Genomic DNA, 15000 nt, shown 5'->3' on the forward strand with positions numbered 1-15000 from the left:
GAGAGAGCGACAGAGAGAGATCGACAGAGAGAGAGAGAGAGATCGACAGAGAGACAGAGAGAGAGAGAGAGAGAGATCGACAGAGAGAGAGAGAGAGACAGAGAGAGATCGACAGAGAGAGAGAGAGAGAGAGAGATCGACAGAGAGACAGAGAGAGAGAGAGAGAGAGAGAGATCGACAGAGAGAGAGAGAGAGAGAGAGAGAGAGAGAGAGAGAGAGAGAGAGAGAGAGAGAGATCGACAGAGAGAGAGAGAGAGAGAGAGAGATCGACAGAGAGACAGAGAGAGAGAGGGGGGGGCTGTGGTGTGGATCTCACGTATAACGGCCACTGAGGCTCCGTCTCTGTTATATGAATGGAAGTGGTTGTCTCAGCACATTTGGCAAATTAATTCTCACTCACGAATATCGTGCACACTTTCCTGCAACCCCCCTCCCCCTCCCTACCTCCCCCCTCCCTCCCTACCTCCCCCTCCCTCTCTCTAGAAGCCTGCCCTGGCTCTTCCCATTTATCCACCAGCACTTGGTCATCGAGCGTCACCCTGCTGCGCACCGCTGTGTGTTGTGTGTTATCCGCTGCGTAACCAGGACCAGAAGAGACCCCCCCCCCCCTGCCCCAGCCCCAAATACCCCCTGGTAACCTGCCCCCGGGGCAGAACTCCAGCCCGCACACGGCGATGCAGCACAGACTGGGGCGAGGTACAACAAACGATGTCCCCCTCTCAGCGGTCTGGCGTCCAGCACCGGAGCGGCCGATGTGAGCGGTTCAGATCCGCATCCCGGAGCCTGCCGGCGATGCTGCAGGACCCCGCTTCATGGTGGTCTGCGCACCAGCGCGCTGCGGGCTCGTGCCATCGTGTTCTGGGCCACGCAGAGCCAGCACGCCTCGTGCGCGTGGGAGGAAATGTGGTTTTTCATAATTCCTGCCGTTCACGCCCTACACCAGGACACGAACCAGCGTGCAAAACAGCACACGACCGGACCCAAAACCAGGCGTAAACTGCCCGGTCGAACCAAACACGAATACAAAATACCGACCCGGCCAATAGACCATCACACCCACATGCCGCCGGCTTACCTGTGCTCGGCCTCGAACCCGCGGAGCGGACAGACGAGCTGGAGTGTGGAAGAGAGGAGTCGTGAAGAAATGCTCCCGTTCTCCCTCCTCCCTCTCTCTCTCTCTCTCTCTCTCTCTCTCTCTCTCTCTCTCTCTCTCTCTCTCTCTTTGTTTTATCCCGTCTTCCTCCTTTGTTTCATCCCTCCTTCCTCCGGCCCAGCCCAGCGAAACGGGAGAAGCTGGTGGAGACGTTCGTCACACTTCGGCGGCGGACGACCTCACTTCGGCAAACCTCGGACAACACCTCCCCCCCGCGAGCGCGCACCCCGCCCCCCCCGATAGATTTGGGTTTGTTTTGTTTTTTCCTGTGTGTGTGTGTGTGTGTGTGTGTGTGTGTGTGTGTGTGTGTGTGTGTGTGCTGCGCATCGCTCTTCTTGTGAGGTTTCTTTTAGAGGCGCTGTTTTACCTTCCCACTCTCGTGGATGTTTGATTGACACGATCGTATCGCGTTGCAGGACTCGATAAAAACAAGTAAAAACGAACAATTGAGAATTTTGGCCTACGCCGCCTCTCATCGGGGCGTGTAGGCCATGATGAGAACCAGGGCCTACGCCGCCTGTAGGCCATGATGAGAACCAGGGTCTACGCCGCCTGTCGGCCATGATGAGAACCAGGGCCTACACCACCTGTAAGCCATGATGAGAACCAGGGCCTACTCCACCTGTAGGCCATGATGAGAACCAGGGCCTACGCCGTCTGTAGGCATGATGAGAACCAAAGCCTACGCCGCCTGTAGGCCATGATGAGAACCAGGGCCTACGCCGCCTGTAGGCCATGATGAGAACCAAGGCCTACGCCGCCTGTAGCCCATGATGAGAACCAGGGCCTACACCGCCTGTAGGCCATGATAAGAACCAAGGCCTACACTGCCTGTAGGCCATGATAAGAACCAAGGCATACACCGCCTGTAGGCCATGATGAGAACCAGGCCTACATTACACAGTTAATTAGAGGCTGTGTGCAGCCTCTCACCAGGCAGTGTAGGCCCTGGTTCTCATCATGGCCTACAGGCGGCGTAGGCCTTGGTTCTTATCATGGCCTACAGGCGGTGTAGGCCCTGGTTCTCATCATGGCCTACACGCCCCAATGAGAGGCGGTGTAGGCCCTGATGAGTAGGCCATGTGTAGACCATGGTTCTCATCATGGTCTACACCCGCCTGATGAAAGGCCATGTATTATGAATTATGACCTACACGGCCTCTCACCAGGCAGTGTAGGCCATGGTTCTCATCGTGGCCTACAGGCGGTGTAGGCCCTGGTTCTCATCATGGCCTACAGGCGGTGTAGACCTTGGTTCTCATCATGGCCTACACGCCCCAATGAGAGGCGGTGTAGGCCATGATGAGTAGGCCATGTGTAGACCATGGTTCTCATCATGGCCTACACCCGCCTGATGAAAGGCCATGTATTATGACTTTTGACCTACACGGCCTCTCACCAGGCAGTGTAGGCCATGGTTCTCATCGTGGCCTACACTGCCTGATGAAAGGTTGTGTATTATGAATTACGGCCTACATGGCCTTAAGACAGGGTGTGTAGGCCATAGTTCTCAGCTACACTCTCACACACTGTTTAGCGCTGTGGTGGCCTGTCCAGGGTGTCTCCCCACCTGCTGCCCACTGACTGCTGGGACAGGCTCCAGAGTCCCTGCGACCCCGAGTGAGGATAAGCGGTTTGGATGATGGATGGATGAAAAACGAACAAACGAAACAGATGCTTCGGGAAAACAACGCAGCCTGTCTGCAGTTGCGGATGTAGGTCTACATCTCTAGCATGACAGCAACTGCACGTTGAGGTAAAACCGAGAGGCTGACATCAGAATCATGTAGACAGCCTAGATCGGTGGTTTTCATTCAGGTCCTCAGTTTTCCATGCTGCCAGTAGTTAATTAGGTTGACCTGTGGTGTCAAATACTCCATCAGTCTAATCCGGAGGTCTTTACAGCCGGAGCGACAGGAAGCGTAATTCACTGGCTGGCAGAATAGAAAAGCAGGAGGAAGTTCATACTGTCCGTCCCCTGAAGACCTGATTGAGAACCACTTGTCAAGGTAGCTTTCCAATAGTTTGCACGCTACAGTTCCTTCCTAGTCGTCGATTTATGTCATTTAAAGTGGAAATCCTGGAAGGTGCGTTGTGCCGTCTTTCGGCTTTCCTGAAGCATGACAAAGTCAAAACAGAGTAAATGACTCGTGCCCTCCACGTATCTCTGAAACACCTTCACGTCAGAAACCTGCTGCACCCCTTCAGGTGTATCAGCTCATACTCAGTCCTAGCGTGTGTTGATATGGGTATCTTCTTCAGTGGGGACAACGGGCCAGGAATTGCCCCTCGCCCCCAGCACAAAAACTTCCAAGCCACTCAAACGGGTTAAAAGTTTATAGTCACGCGCAATACCTGGCCTTCATGTGTACAATATGGCTGCATATAGGTTGATGAGGGACAGGAACGGTGGTTTTATTTCCTGTTCTTTGTATTCTTTTGACTATTTTTGCCGAGGCCAACGTGTCCATCAGCAGCTGTACTTCTTGGCGAAGTACCAAGAGACTCATCCTGCTCTCATCATCATCAGCCACTTTTCCGGGGTCGGGTCACGGTGGCAGCAAGCTAAGTAGGGCACTCCAGATGTACTTCTCCCCAGCAACGCCCTTCAGCACCTCCTGGGAGATCCCAAGGAATTCCCAGGCCAGATTGGACATGTAGTCCCTCTAGCGAGTTCTGGGTCTACCCTAGGGTCTCCTCCCAGTTGGGCATGCCTGGAAAACCTCCAAAGGAAGGCACCCAGGGGGCATCCTGATCAGATGCCCGAACCGCCTCAACTGTCTGCTTTCGACACGAAGGAGCAGCGGCTCTACTCCGAGCTCCCTCTGGATGTCCGAGCTCCTCCCGCGCTCCCTGCTCACTTCTGCATTAAGAGGACCAATGCCTGAAATGTTAAAGCTACTCCCTCTATAGACACTCATATGGGTTATAAGAAAAAGGGTTTGTGTAGTCTCAGACACAAGTCTGAGACTACATAAAACAGAAGAACTGCCAGTTTTCTATTCCTGTACCTCCCCTTCACCTTTAAATGAGACGTCACACTTTGCAACATGTGACTTTTGTAGTTCGTCAGAGAAAACAAAGCATATGCTGGTATCACGAAGACCACCCACACTTTTCAAATAAAGAAAAACAAGTCAAACGATGGACGTCCTTTATGCTTGTAGTGTTAATGTAATTCACATTTCACAAAGACAACTGATCTTGACGCAAAAAATGGCAAAAGAAAAAAAAGAATTAACACTGATAGTGGCATATTACATTGTTCCCAAAGTATCCATTAAATCACATGTCCCAACTCGACTTACTTAACACTTATTATTCATGATGGGGGAGGGGGGGGGCATTTTCCCAAAAAAAGCAGCTTAGATGCTGCTCCGAGGCTTTAGACACTGCACCTTCTTAGATTTAACCCCGGATAATCCGCTCAGATTCGTGCTTTAGTGTTGTCTTGTGCTAACTAAGGTCCCCTATAGACCATCTGGTACAAGTGACCCAGTTCTGACTTTTGTATTGAATATATATAACGACCGTGTCACAAGGGGAAAAGCACATGGACCCGGATATTTTCAGGTCTGCTGTTGACCACGTTCCTGTGTGGAAATAAACGGGACAGAATCTGGTAATGTGCCAGTGCCACTCCTCTAACCACACACACGTCCGATGTTTACGGTCAGTGCGAGTTGCACGTCATTCAATGCATGTGGGCCGCTGCACGCAGGTGGTTTCAGGCGCAAATCCAAGAGCTATGGTGGAAGCACAGGAATCGGATATGGCTCACTTGGAAATAGATGAAAACAGGCGGTCAAAAAAATAATCAAATAGGCAGAAAATCGGAATTGGGCATCAAGACCTGCAGTGTAAATGTAGCCTAGGGGCTAAATGTTAACCCGGGTTTAAAATGATGAACCCTAAGCTAAGGAAGTGCAGGATGGAAAGACCTTACGACTTCTTCTTGTTGCTAAAACATGAGATCATTTCACCGCGAGGATCTGGGCGGGAAAACAGGCCTAAACGATGTCACAACAAAACCGCAAAACTGTGGCACACTTACATGGTCATTTAATTTCCTATCCTCCTCTTTATTCACCATTTCTCCGTTTCGCCCCCACTCCATCCTTCCCAATTCTGTCCCCCACCCCAACATCACCCTCCCATGGATCCATTCAGGCACCCAGGATCCTTCTGTTACATTTCTTTATCTCTCATCACAGCTTTACTTTTGTTTTTTTTTTGTCGTTTTCTTCTTTTTTGTTTTGGAGCAGGTTTGCCTCCCTCTCTCTCCCACCTCCTCAGGCATCCTCCTCCACCTCCTCCTCGAACTCGCCCTCCTCCTCGGCGGTGGCATCCTGGTACTGCTGGTACTCGGACACCAGGTCGTTCATGTTGCTTTCGGCCTCGGTGAACTCCATCTCGTCCATGCCCTCGCCCGTGTACCAGTGGAGGAAGGCCTTGCGGCGAAACATGGCAGTGAACTGCTCCGAGATGCGCTTGAACAGCTCCTGGATGGCAGTGCTGTTGCCGATGAAGGTGACGGCCATCTTGAGCCCCCGCGGCGGGATGTCGCAGACAGCAGTCTTCACGTTGTTGGGGATCCACTCCACGAAGTAGCTGCTGTTCTTGTTCTGCACATTCAGCATCTGCTCATCCACCTCCTTCATGGACATGCGACCGCGGAACACAGCGGCCACCGTCAGGTAACGGCCGTGGCGTGGGTCACAAGCAGCCATCATGTTCTTGGCGTCGAACACCTGCTGCGTGAGCTCAGGCACGGTCAGGGCCCGGTACTGCTGGCTCCCCCTGCTGGTCAGAGGGGCGAAGCCCGGCATGAAGAAGTGCAGGCGGGGGAAGGGCACCATATTGACGGCAAGCTTGCGGAGGTCGGCGTTCAGCTGCCCGGGGAAGCGGAGACAGGTGGTGACGCCGCTCATGGTAGCGGAGACCAGGTGGTTGAGGTCGCCGTAGGTGGGTGTGGTCAGTTTGAGTGTGCGGAAGCAAATGTCGTAGAGAGCCTCATTGTCGATGCAATACGTCTCATCTGTGTTTTCCACTAGCTGATGGACGGACAGGGTGGCGTTGTAAGGCTCAACCACGGTGTCTGACACCTGCAGAGAGAGAGAGAGAGAGAGAGAGAGAGAGAGAGAGAGAGAGAGAGAGAGAGAGAGAGAGAGAGAGAGAGAGAGAGAGAGAGAGAGAGAGAGAGAACAGTATGAGACATTATGAATTATTATTAGGGGTTTTTTTTCTTTTTCAGTTTAACATCTAAACTTGAATCAAAATTCCAATCTTTTGGAGGCTTTACTGAGGCTTATTATTGAAGCTCATATTCTAAGTCCGAATCTCCCTCAGCCATGAATAGACTCGGCCCGGTCCAGCCTGTGATACTCTATCAACCTCCTGGCCCTTACTCACCATTTCTTGAAGAATTTGGAGAGTGTGTCTCAGGTCTTGTTGCTCATTCTGATGGGACACATCTGAATAAGGCTGCTGATCCTCTAAGTAAAGCCTTTCTGGCACTCGTTGATACTTCTGGATTCACTCAGTTTGTTCAAGAGTCGACTCATGGCAGTGGTGATTTGGTTTTACTTAAAGGTATAGCTGTTTCTGATCTGAATGTCTTGCCAACCACATCTGCTGTGTCAGATCATTTTCTCATCGAATTTGAAGCTTTATTGGCCTGTCCAGTTAATGTCAGCACAGATGTAATTGCCACTCGCCATATCGATCCCTCCACTGTAGCTGCATTTGGCCAGCAGCAGCCTGAAGTCTTGGCTCCTTTCACTGTGGTAAATGACTCTGTTGAACATGTCACTAGTGCTTAAATGTGGCCCTCTCTAGTCTCCTCGATTCAGCTGCACCTCTCACTGCCCGAGCTAGGCGACTAAAGAGGCCTACACCCTGGTTTAACTATGAGACACGTGCTCTTAAGCGGACCTGCAGGAGACTGGAATGTAAATGGTGAAAATCTAAATTGGAAGTTTTTTACCCATCGTGGCACGAGTGTTTATTGAAATACAAGTGTGTTTTATCTGCTGCACAAGCAGCGTATCTCTCTCACTTGATAAATATTAATAAACATAACCCCAGATTTCTCTTTGACACTGTATCTAAACTTACCAAAAAGCAGTCGTCTATTAGCTGCTCACCATTCACGGCCCATGAATTTCTAGATTTTTTCTGCAATAAGGTTGATGAGATCTTAAACAAAATCAGTTCTTCAACTCCACCTACTCCTGCAGAGCCTGTCATACTAAATTCATATCTACACAATGAGTCACTGACAGTCCCAGTCGTTACAGTCCACGTCAGCTTCTAAACCAACCGGGTGCCTACTTGAGCCCTTACCAGCACAACTTTTTAAATGCACAATCGACAACTTCGTGATTTCACAAAGTGTGTTACACGGTGTGGTGTTACGTTTGCTCCCAGCCTTTCCTTCGATAAGCACATTAAAGAAATCACCAAGGCTGCCTTTTCCCCCCTTACGTAACACAGCTAAAACTCGGTCTTTTCTCTCCATGGCTGATGCAGAGACTCTAACACATGCATCTGTTTCATCCAGACTTGATTACTGTAATGTTGTGTTCTCAGCTCTGCCACATTCTAGTACCAAAGTCTTCAGATGGTTCAGAAGGCTGCTGCTGCTAGAATCCTAACTAAAACTAGGACATGTGACCATATTACACCAACTCTTGCCTCCCTTCATTGGCTTCCTATCCATGTTAGATCAGAATACAAGGTGCTTCTGCTGACTTATAAAATCCTAAATGGAGTTGCTCCATCTCACCTGTCTGATCTCCTTAAACCGTACACTCCATCCCGAGCTCTCAGCTCTCAAAATACAGGGCTCCCGTGTGTACCCAAAGTTAAAAAGAGGTCAGCTGGTGGCAGCAGGGCCTTTTTCTATCGGGCTCCATTCTTGTGGAATAACCTGCCTGCTGCCATCAGACCATCAGAGTCTGTCGAGTCCTTTAAATCCAAACTTAAAACGCATCTTTTTGTCTTAGCCTGCTACTAGTCGCCTTTAAATTGGGTACTTCACAACCTGGACTGCATGGCGGGTCGGTTTCTGTCTCAGTAAATTTACCAACCACTGTTCTGCCCATGAGATTATAGAGTATAGATCACAGAGTATAGATTATAGTGTACACACTATAGAGTATAGATTATAAAATATAGATTATAGTGCATAGATTGTAGAGTATAGATCACAGAGTATACATTATAGAGTATAGATTATAAAATATAGATTATAGTGCATAGATTATAGATTATAAAGTATAGATTATAGTGTATAGATTATAGAGTATAGATTATTGACTATTGCAAACTGTTCTCTTCTCTCACGTCTTTTCTCTTTCTGAACGATGTCTTCTCCTTTCTCTTCTTCTGTGTGTGTGTGAATGGTGTGATGTGCATCTCCCTTGTGTGCACATGCAGTCTGTCCTCCTCCCAGGTCTCCGTGGTAACGGTGCTTGCCATCTGGACACTACTTGGCATCCCTCTCATCATATTTTTTTTATATATCTTATAAATCCATATAATTTTGTTATCCTGTTTCTATGTTATATCCTTCGGTCACTCCGATGTGTGACTTGTGTTTTTTTCTTGTCTCTTCTCCTGCCTATGTGAATGGTGTGATGCGAGTCTGTCTTGTGTGTATGTATAGTCCGTCTGTCCTCCTGTCAGGTCTACATGGTGACGCTGGTCACATGGCTCGGGTCCTGGGCTGTTCTGCTGGCATCTGGACACTGCTTGGCATCCTCCTCATCATATCCTTCATATATTTTATCATTCCATTATAATTGTGTTATCCTCTTTCAATGCTGTATTGTGTAAATTGTGTAAACACAACATCACTGCACATTGTCCAGCTTGGGAGAGAGCTCCTCCTCTGTAGCTCTCCCTGAGGTTTCTTCCTATTTTCTCTCCCTGTTAAAGGGTTTTAGGCAGTTGTTCCTTATCCGATGTGAGGGTGTAAGGACAGGATGTTGTGTTGCTGTAAAGCCCCTTGGGGCAGATTTGTAATTAACTACTAATTCAAATTGGCCAATAACATATCAATGTCCACATTCTTCTAAAGATGCCAGGTCATGATTTAATGTCAGTCAAATCAAACCCCCCCCCCCCCACTACAGCCCACTGTTATGTTTCACTCAGCTGTACATCGGCTCATGGAAGTTCGCGGTGCAGTAAATGCTGTTTCATGGGAAATGCAAAATTTGCCTTCCTGTTTTACCTTGGGGGAGGGCACCACGCTGAAGGTGTTCATGATGCGGTCGGGGTACTCCTCACGGATCTTGCTGATGAGCAGCGTGCCCATACCAGAGCCGGTGCCGCCACCCAGGGAGTGGGTGAGCTGGAAACCCTGGAGGCACTCGCAGCTCTCCGCCTCCTTCCTCACCACGTCCAGGACCGAGTCCACAAGCTCTGCCCCCTCCGTGTAGTGACCTTTGGCCCAGTTGTTACCTGCCCCACTTTGGCCTGCAAACAGAGAGGTGATTGGGACGGTTTGCTGAAGGTGTCAAAGATCACACACAGCCAACTTGGACCGGTGTTACACCAGAATCTGTGACCTGTCAGATTATGTGACCTTGCTTTATAACTATTTCAGCCAAGATATGGCAGTTGGATGTAGTTTAGGTAGAGTTAGAAATGGTTAGGATTAGGGATTAGGTTGAAGACGGTTATTTTCTAGATGTGGGTTTTGTGTGGCTAAGATCAGAACATCTGGAGGGCCAGCCAAAATAGTGTGTGCTGAGGGCAGGGTCACATATTTTGGTGTAACACTGGCAGCTGCCAGACAAACAGGAAAAAATGGAGTCCTCACACTGTGCTACACTCTCACAGGGCGATTCATGGCACATCCGTGTTTCAGACACATCCTCATCTTAAGACAGGGACACAGCAGAAGACTTTTAAAAGTCTTCACGGACTGGGAAACGTGCGCCATCACACATTTTTACAACTTTCACCAATTACAGCCGCAGACAAACACACTGGTTACAACCAGGGGTTAACGGTGCGTGGATTCCCCCCAAACCGGCACGGTACAGACGTTGCGGCTCGCTGCATGCAGAATATGCGGGAGCCCAAGTGTGAACTGTGAAGACTGATGAACGCAATGCGAAACCAAATTTCACAAGTGCGAGTACCACCTGGAAACCTTAAGCTGTAAGCCGTTAGCATGTCAGTAACACGCTTAGGTCATGCTAAGCTTAGCTCATGCTAACTGGCGCCTCAGTCTCAGTACAATCTCAAATATGGGTAGAAATAGCTCAACTCAGCTAAAATTACGTTTAACAATATGCAATCTCAGCAAGTGAAAACAAGAGGTTTATAACCTAACCCGACAATTATCTATGACCACAATAATATTTCAAGGGCATCAGATCTGTTGAATACAACAATTTTTTCCAGGTGTTTTCCACGACTGGGGAAACCAATCTATAAATGTCCAGTCTTTAGAGAACGCGTGGGAACTCTGCATACCTGTAGATGTGAGAGAGGAGAAGCTGCTGGAAGACCTTTCCCCACAGACAGTACGGCGCTAATGAGTAAAACTCAGGTTCAGCCGGGGTATTTGTGTTTGGCGGTGGGCGCTAGCAGAGCCGAAAGGGTGTCCGGGTTGCCCGGGACACCCCTGATATCTGACTGGCCAACCTGGGCACCACCCTAGAAAATGTCATTCGCTACTGGCAGTTTGACGCGGCTTAACATCTCATTTCAACTCTTGTTGAAAGAAGCGTTTCTATCCGGCCGTGGATCGTTATGCCACTGTATTGTTTATAAGGGTGGGACACCTGCAGTCAGCCGAGACCGAAGAGGTCACTAAGATGATGACGAAACGTTTCTCTCAACAAACGTGGTGTCCAGATGACCTGATTCAACTAGTGTGAACCCTCACAGCCCCTGAACCCTTCTCACCAAAGACAAAGTTATCGGGCCGGAAGATCTGTCCGAAGGGTCCGGAGCGGACCGAGTCCATGGTACCTGGTTCCAGATCCACAAGGATGGCTCTGGGCACATACTTCCCACCTACACACACACACACAAACAAAACACACAACAGTTCAACACAGCACGTAACCAAACTGGTTTAAAAAGGTCAGGGGATTTATAATAGAAAAGCAGCACCAGGACAATGACACGTTTATCGTTCACACAACGGCCTTTTCACTACACACACCCGTCAGAGACAGGCAGGACAATATTGTCCTCCAGTGAAGTTTCATCCTGGCAACATCTCCTCTCAGACTGAATCAGATTTTAGGAGTTTATTCTGTATTGCCAGACACAGTTTTTAAAGACGTTCATTTTGGTTCTTTCACGGGAACCTCTGGGTCCGTGTTAGTGCTCCTCCTCCCACCAGAGGCGTAAAGTTATACTGCCTGTCCTGAGATTTAACGTTTTGGGATGTACGCGTTTTCACTTTAACACGTTATCCCTTGGAATCCTGTTTGTCTTGTAAATCCTACACAAAATCATCATCGTCGGGATGCTGGAACAGGGATTAAGAAGAGAACCACACCAAGCCAGCGTACTTCCTGTACTGTAAAGTTTGTCAAGTCACAATAAAAGGCAGAAAATGAACAGGACAGCTTGACTTGACTTCCCACATTTTAACAGCAGAGGGTGGGGGGCAGTTCTGTTTTATGGCCACTAGATGGTACACGACATTTCAGAGTCAGAATCATGTTTATTGGCCATGCAGATTTGCACATACGTGGACTCTGACTCCGGTTCTGTCAGTGTACTTGACACTGAATAACAACACGGCAAGTCAAGTCAATCTTATCTGAACAGCCCAGCATCACAAATGACAAATGTGCCTCAAGGGGCAACACAACAATCTTCAGATATTATACAAGGATCGACTTGTACAGGAGAAATAAGAGGTGATAAACTGCAATGGTTTCAAGATGCAAAAGTGTATATATAAAAAAGACAGCAGGCAAATCAAAGCTGCTCACAGCGGCCTCCGGATTTGCTGATAATACACCTTTTGATGGTCCCCCCCCCCCCCAATTGTACCCGGCCAATCACCCCGGTCTCTGAGCTGTCCTGGTCTCTGCTCCGCCCCCTCTGCTGATCCGGGGCAGGGCTGCAGACTACCACATGCCTCCTCCCATACATGTGGAGTCACCAGCCGCTTCTTTTCACCTGACAGTGAGGAGTTTCACCAGGGGGACGTAGCGCGTGGGAGGATCACGCTATTCCCCCCCAGTCCCCCCCCCCTGAAGAGGTGCCCCAACCGACCAGAGGAGGCGCTAGTGAGGCGACCAGGACACACACCCACATCCGGCTTCCCTCCCACAGACACAGTCAATTGTGTCTGTAGGGACGGCCGACCAAGCTGGAGGTAACACGAGGATTCGAACCAGCGATCCCCGTGTTGGTAGGCAACGGAATAGACCGCCACGCCACCCGGACGCCTTTTTGAAGTTTTCTAAATTGGTGAACGGATGTAAACTCACAACAACACTGAAGAGCGTGTGGCGGCGGCAGCACGGCAGAAAGAAGCGGCGTCTGTCACGATGCACCTACCAGTAGCCTCGTTGTAATACACACTGATCCGGTCCAGCTGCAGGTCGCTGTCTCCGTGGTACGTACCGGTGGGATCAATACCGTGCTCGTCACTGATCACCTCCCAGAACTACACACACACACACACACACACACACACACACACACACACAGGTGTTAGTGTTAACAGAGGGCTCATGCAGCACTGACGCTTGTTCGTCACATGACATTGAAGTCACACAGCACAAAACAGGAAATAAAAAATGACCCGTTCAACATAACACACTAATATAACCCGCTGACTGCCAGACCTGTTGGTCCCGCCACAGTGGCTCTGGTTTCACTCGGCCGTGCATCTCTGTTCCTGTGCCGGGTCAGACGTACGGAAGCCAGCCCGGCGAGTCCCCCTTTTATAGCCAGGCAGCTTGTTTACTTGATTTACGTGGACAATAAAAGTCAGAGTGTACTGTGTGAAGCTACGAGGGACTCTACGCATGCCACGTGTAAAACCGGTCCCCGTGTCCCCCGTGTCCTCCAGCAAGGGCTCGGCTGACTGTTCAGCTGGGGTACGAACTGCAGGTCGGTATAAACCAAGAAGAGATTCAAGGTGGAAAACAAACAAAGAGCCAAACACAGAAGCAACCCATTCAGGCCCCTACGAACTGCTGCCGTCACGATGTTGGGCGGACGTCCTCTCCGCCACCATGAAACCGGCTGCGAGTCCAATTCTGGTATTTTAAGTGCTCTTACATAACCCGTTAAAACCGTCACCCACTGATTCTAAACACCCAATGACTGCAGGTTGGCGAGGCAGTCGGGTTATTTCATTTTTTTTGGGGGGTGGGGGGGGGGTGCAGCTTTTAAATTGCACATTTGAAAACACAAAGTTCTGTGAAAGCGACGCCTCCCCGTGCTCCTGTAAAAGTGATTAACTACCGGCCAGATCATCCAGAGACAGACGGAGACGGAAACACGGTCCGGCTAAAGACGGCGGTACACTCCGAAATCCCACTGGCAAGAATGCTGCCATTTTGTGTGAATATTTATGTGAGACAGAGACAGACAGACAGACAGACAGACAGACAGACAGACAGGCAGACAGACAGGCAGGCAGGCAGGCAGGCAGGCAGGCAGGCAGGCAGGCAGGCAGGCAGGCAGGCAGACAGGCAGACAGGCAGGCAGACAGACAGACAGACAGACAGACAGACAGACAGACAGACAGACAGGCAGGCAGACAGGCAGACAGGCAGACAGACAGACAGGCAGACAGGCAGACAGACAGACAGACAGGCAGACAGACAGACAGACAGACAGACAGGCAGACAGACAGACAGACAGACAGACAGACAGACAGACAGACAGACAGACAGGCAGACAGGCAGACAGGCAGACAGACAGACAGGCAGACAGACAGACAGACAGGCAGACAGGCAGACAGACAGACAGACAGACAGACAGACAGACAGACAGACAGACAGACAGACAGACAGAGACTAAAACCTCAGCCTTGTGATGAGCGATAACATTGGTGTCCTGTTTAATCTCTAAGGCACATCTCAAGCTGCCCCTCTCGACTGCACCCCCCCCCCCCCATCATGTGGTGTGTAACATGGACCCGCATGGATATTCATCCTCTCCACGGCTCAATGTTGTACCGATACACTCACATCAACTAGTCAAACAGGGCTGGGAATCGGTTTGTGGCTGCATGTGTGTGTGTGTGTGTGAGACAGAGACTGATTTCAGATCTGCCTCGGTGAGTAGGTGGCCGGCCATGCAAGCTAAACCCAGTACCTAATGCATGCGGTCTTTCCAGCCTGAGGGCCGTCTGAAACAATACGGAGCCACCTCCTCGACGCAGAGAGGCCGAAGGATGGAGGAGAAAGACGGAAGGAGAGGGACCGAAGGATGGAGGAGAAAGACGGCAGGAGAGGGACTGAAGGATGGAGGAGAAGGACGGGGAGGGGAAAAGCTACTGGAGGGACACTCAGATAACCCCAAACCTCTACAGCAGCCGTTTCAGACATGACCAAGTCCCAACACGTGAGCAGATCACATGCAAGTCTCAAGGAAGAGTTGCCGCTTCACAGACACGGTTCTGAGGGAAGGGAAGGAGAAAACATAACGTCAGGAAGCAAAAGGGAGGGAAAGCAGGAACGATGCTGAAAAACAAAACAAAAAAACAACCGTTAGCCGGAGTTGTGTGTCTGAAAAAAACGAATATGCTGAAATTGCGTAGCTACTCAAAGAGCGGTCACATCGTCTTCGCTGTGCAGCGTTGACTGTCAAGCAGCACATCAGCCGACCACAAGACCGGACGG

At 49.9% G+C, this 15000-nt stretch overlaps 1 protein-coding gene across 1 annotated transcript in view; it reads right to left on the reverse strand.

Annotated features, from left to right (window-relative positions):
- Positions 1–4301: 4301 nt before the first annotated feature.
- The window catches only part of LOC130128536 (tubulin beta chain-like), a 20247-nt gene continuing 9548 nt past the window's right edge, over positions 4302–15000 (reverse strand). The window contains exons 2-5 of the mRNA XM_056298160.1: positions 12701–12809; positions 11081–11191; positions 9393–9637; positions 4302–6258 (exon numbers count right to left, since the gene is read on the reverse strand). Coding sequence (XP_056154135.1) covers positions 5446–6258; positions 9393–9637; positions 11081–11191; positions 12701–12809 — 1278 coding nt within the window. The 3' untranslated portion in view covers positions 4302–5445. The remainder of the gene's footprint in view (positions 6259–9392; positions 9638–11080; positions 11192–12700; positions 12810–15000) is intronic.

The sequence above is a fragment of the Lampris incognitus genome, chromosome 18 (genome assembly GCF_029633865.1).
Source record: "Lampris incognitus isolate fLamInc1 chromosome 18, fLamInc1.hap2, whole genome shotgun sequence".
In the NCBI taxonomy this organism is placed as follows: Eukaryota; Metazoa; Chordata; class Actinopteri; order Lampriformes; family Lampridae; genus Lampris; species Lampris incognitus.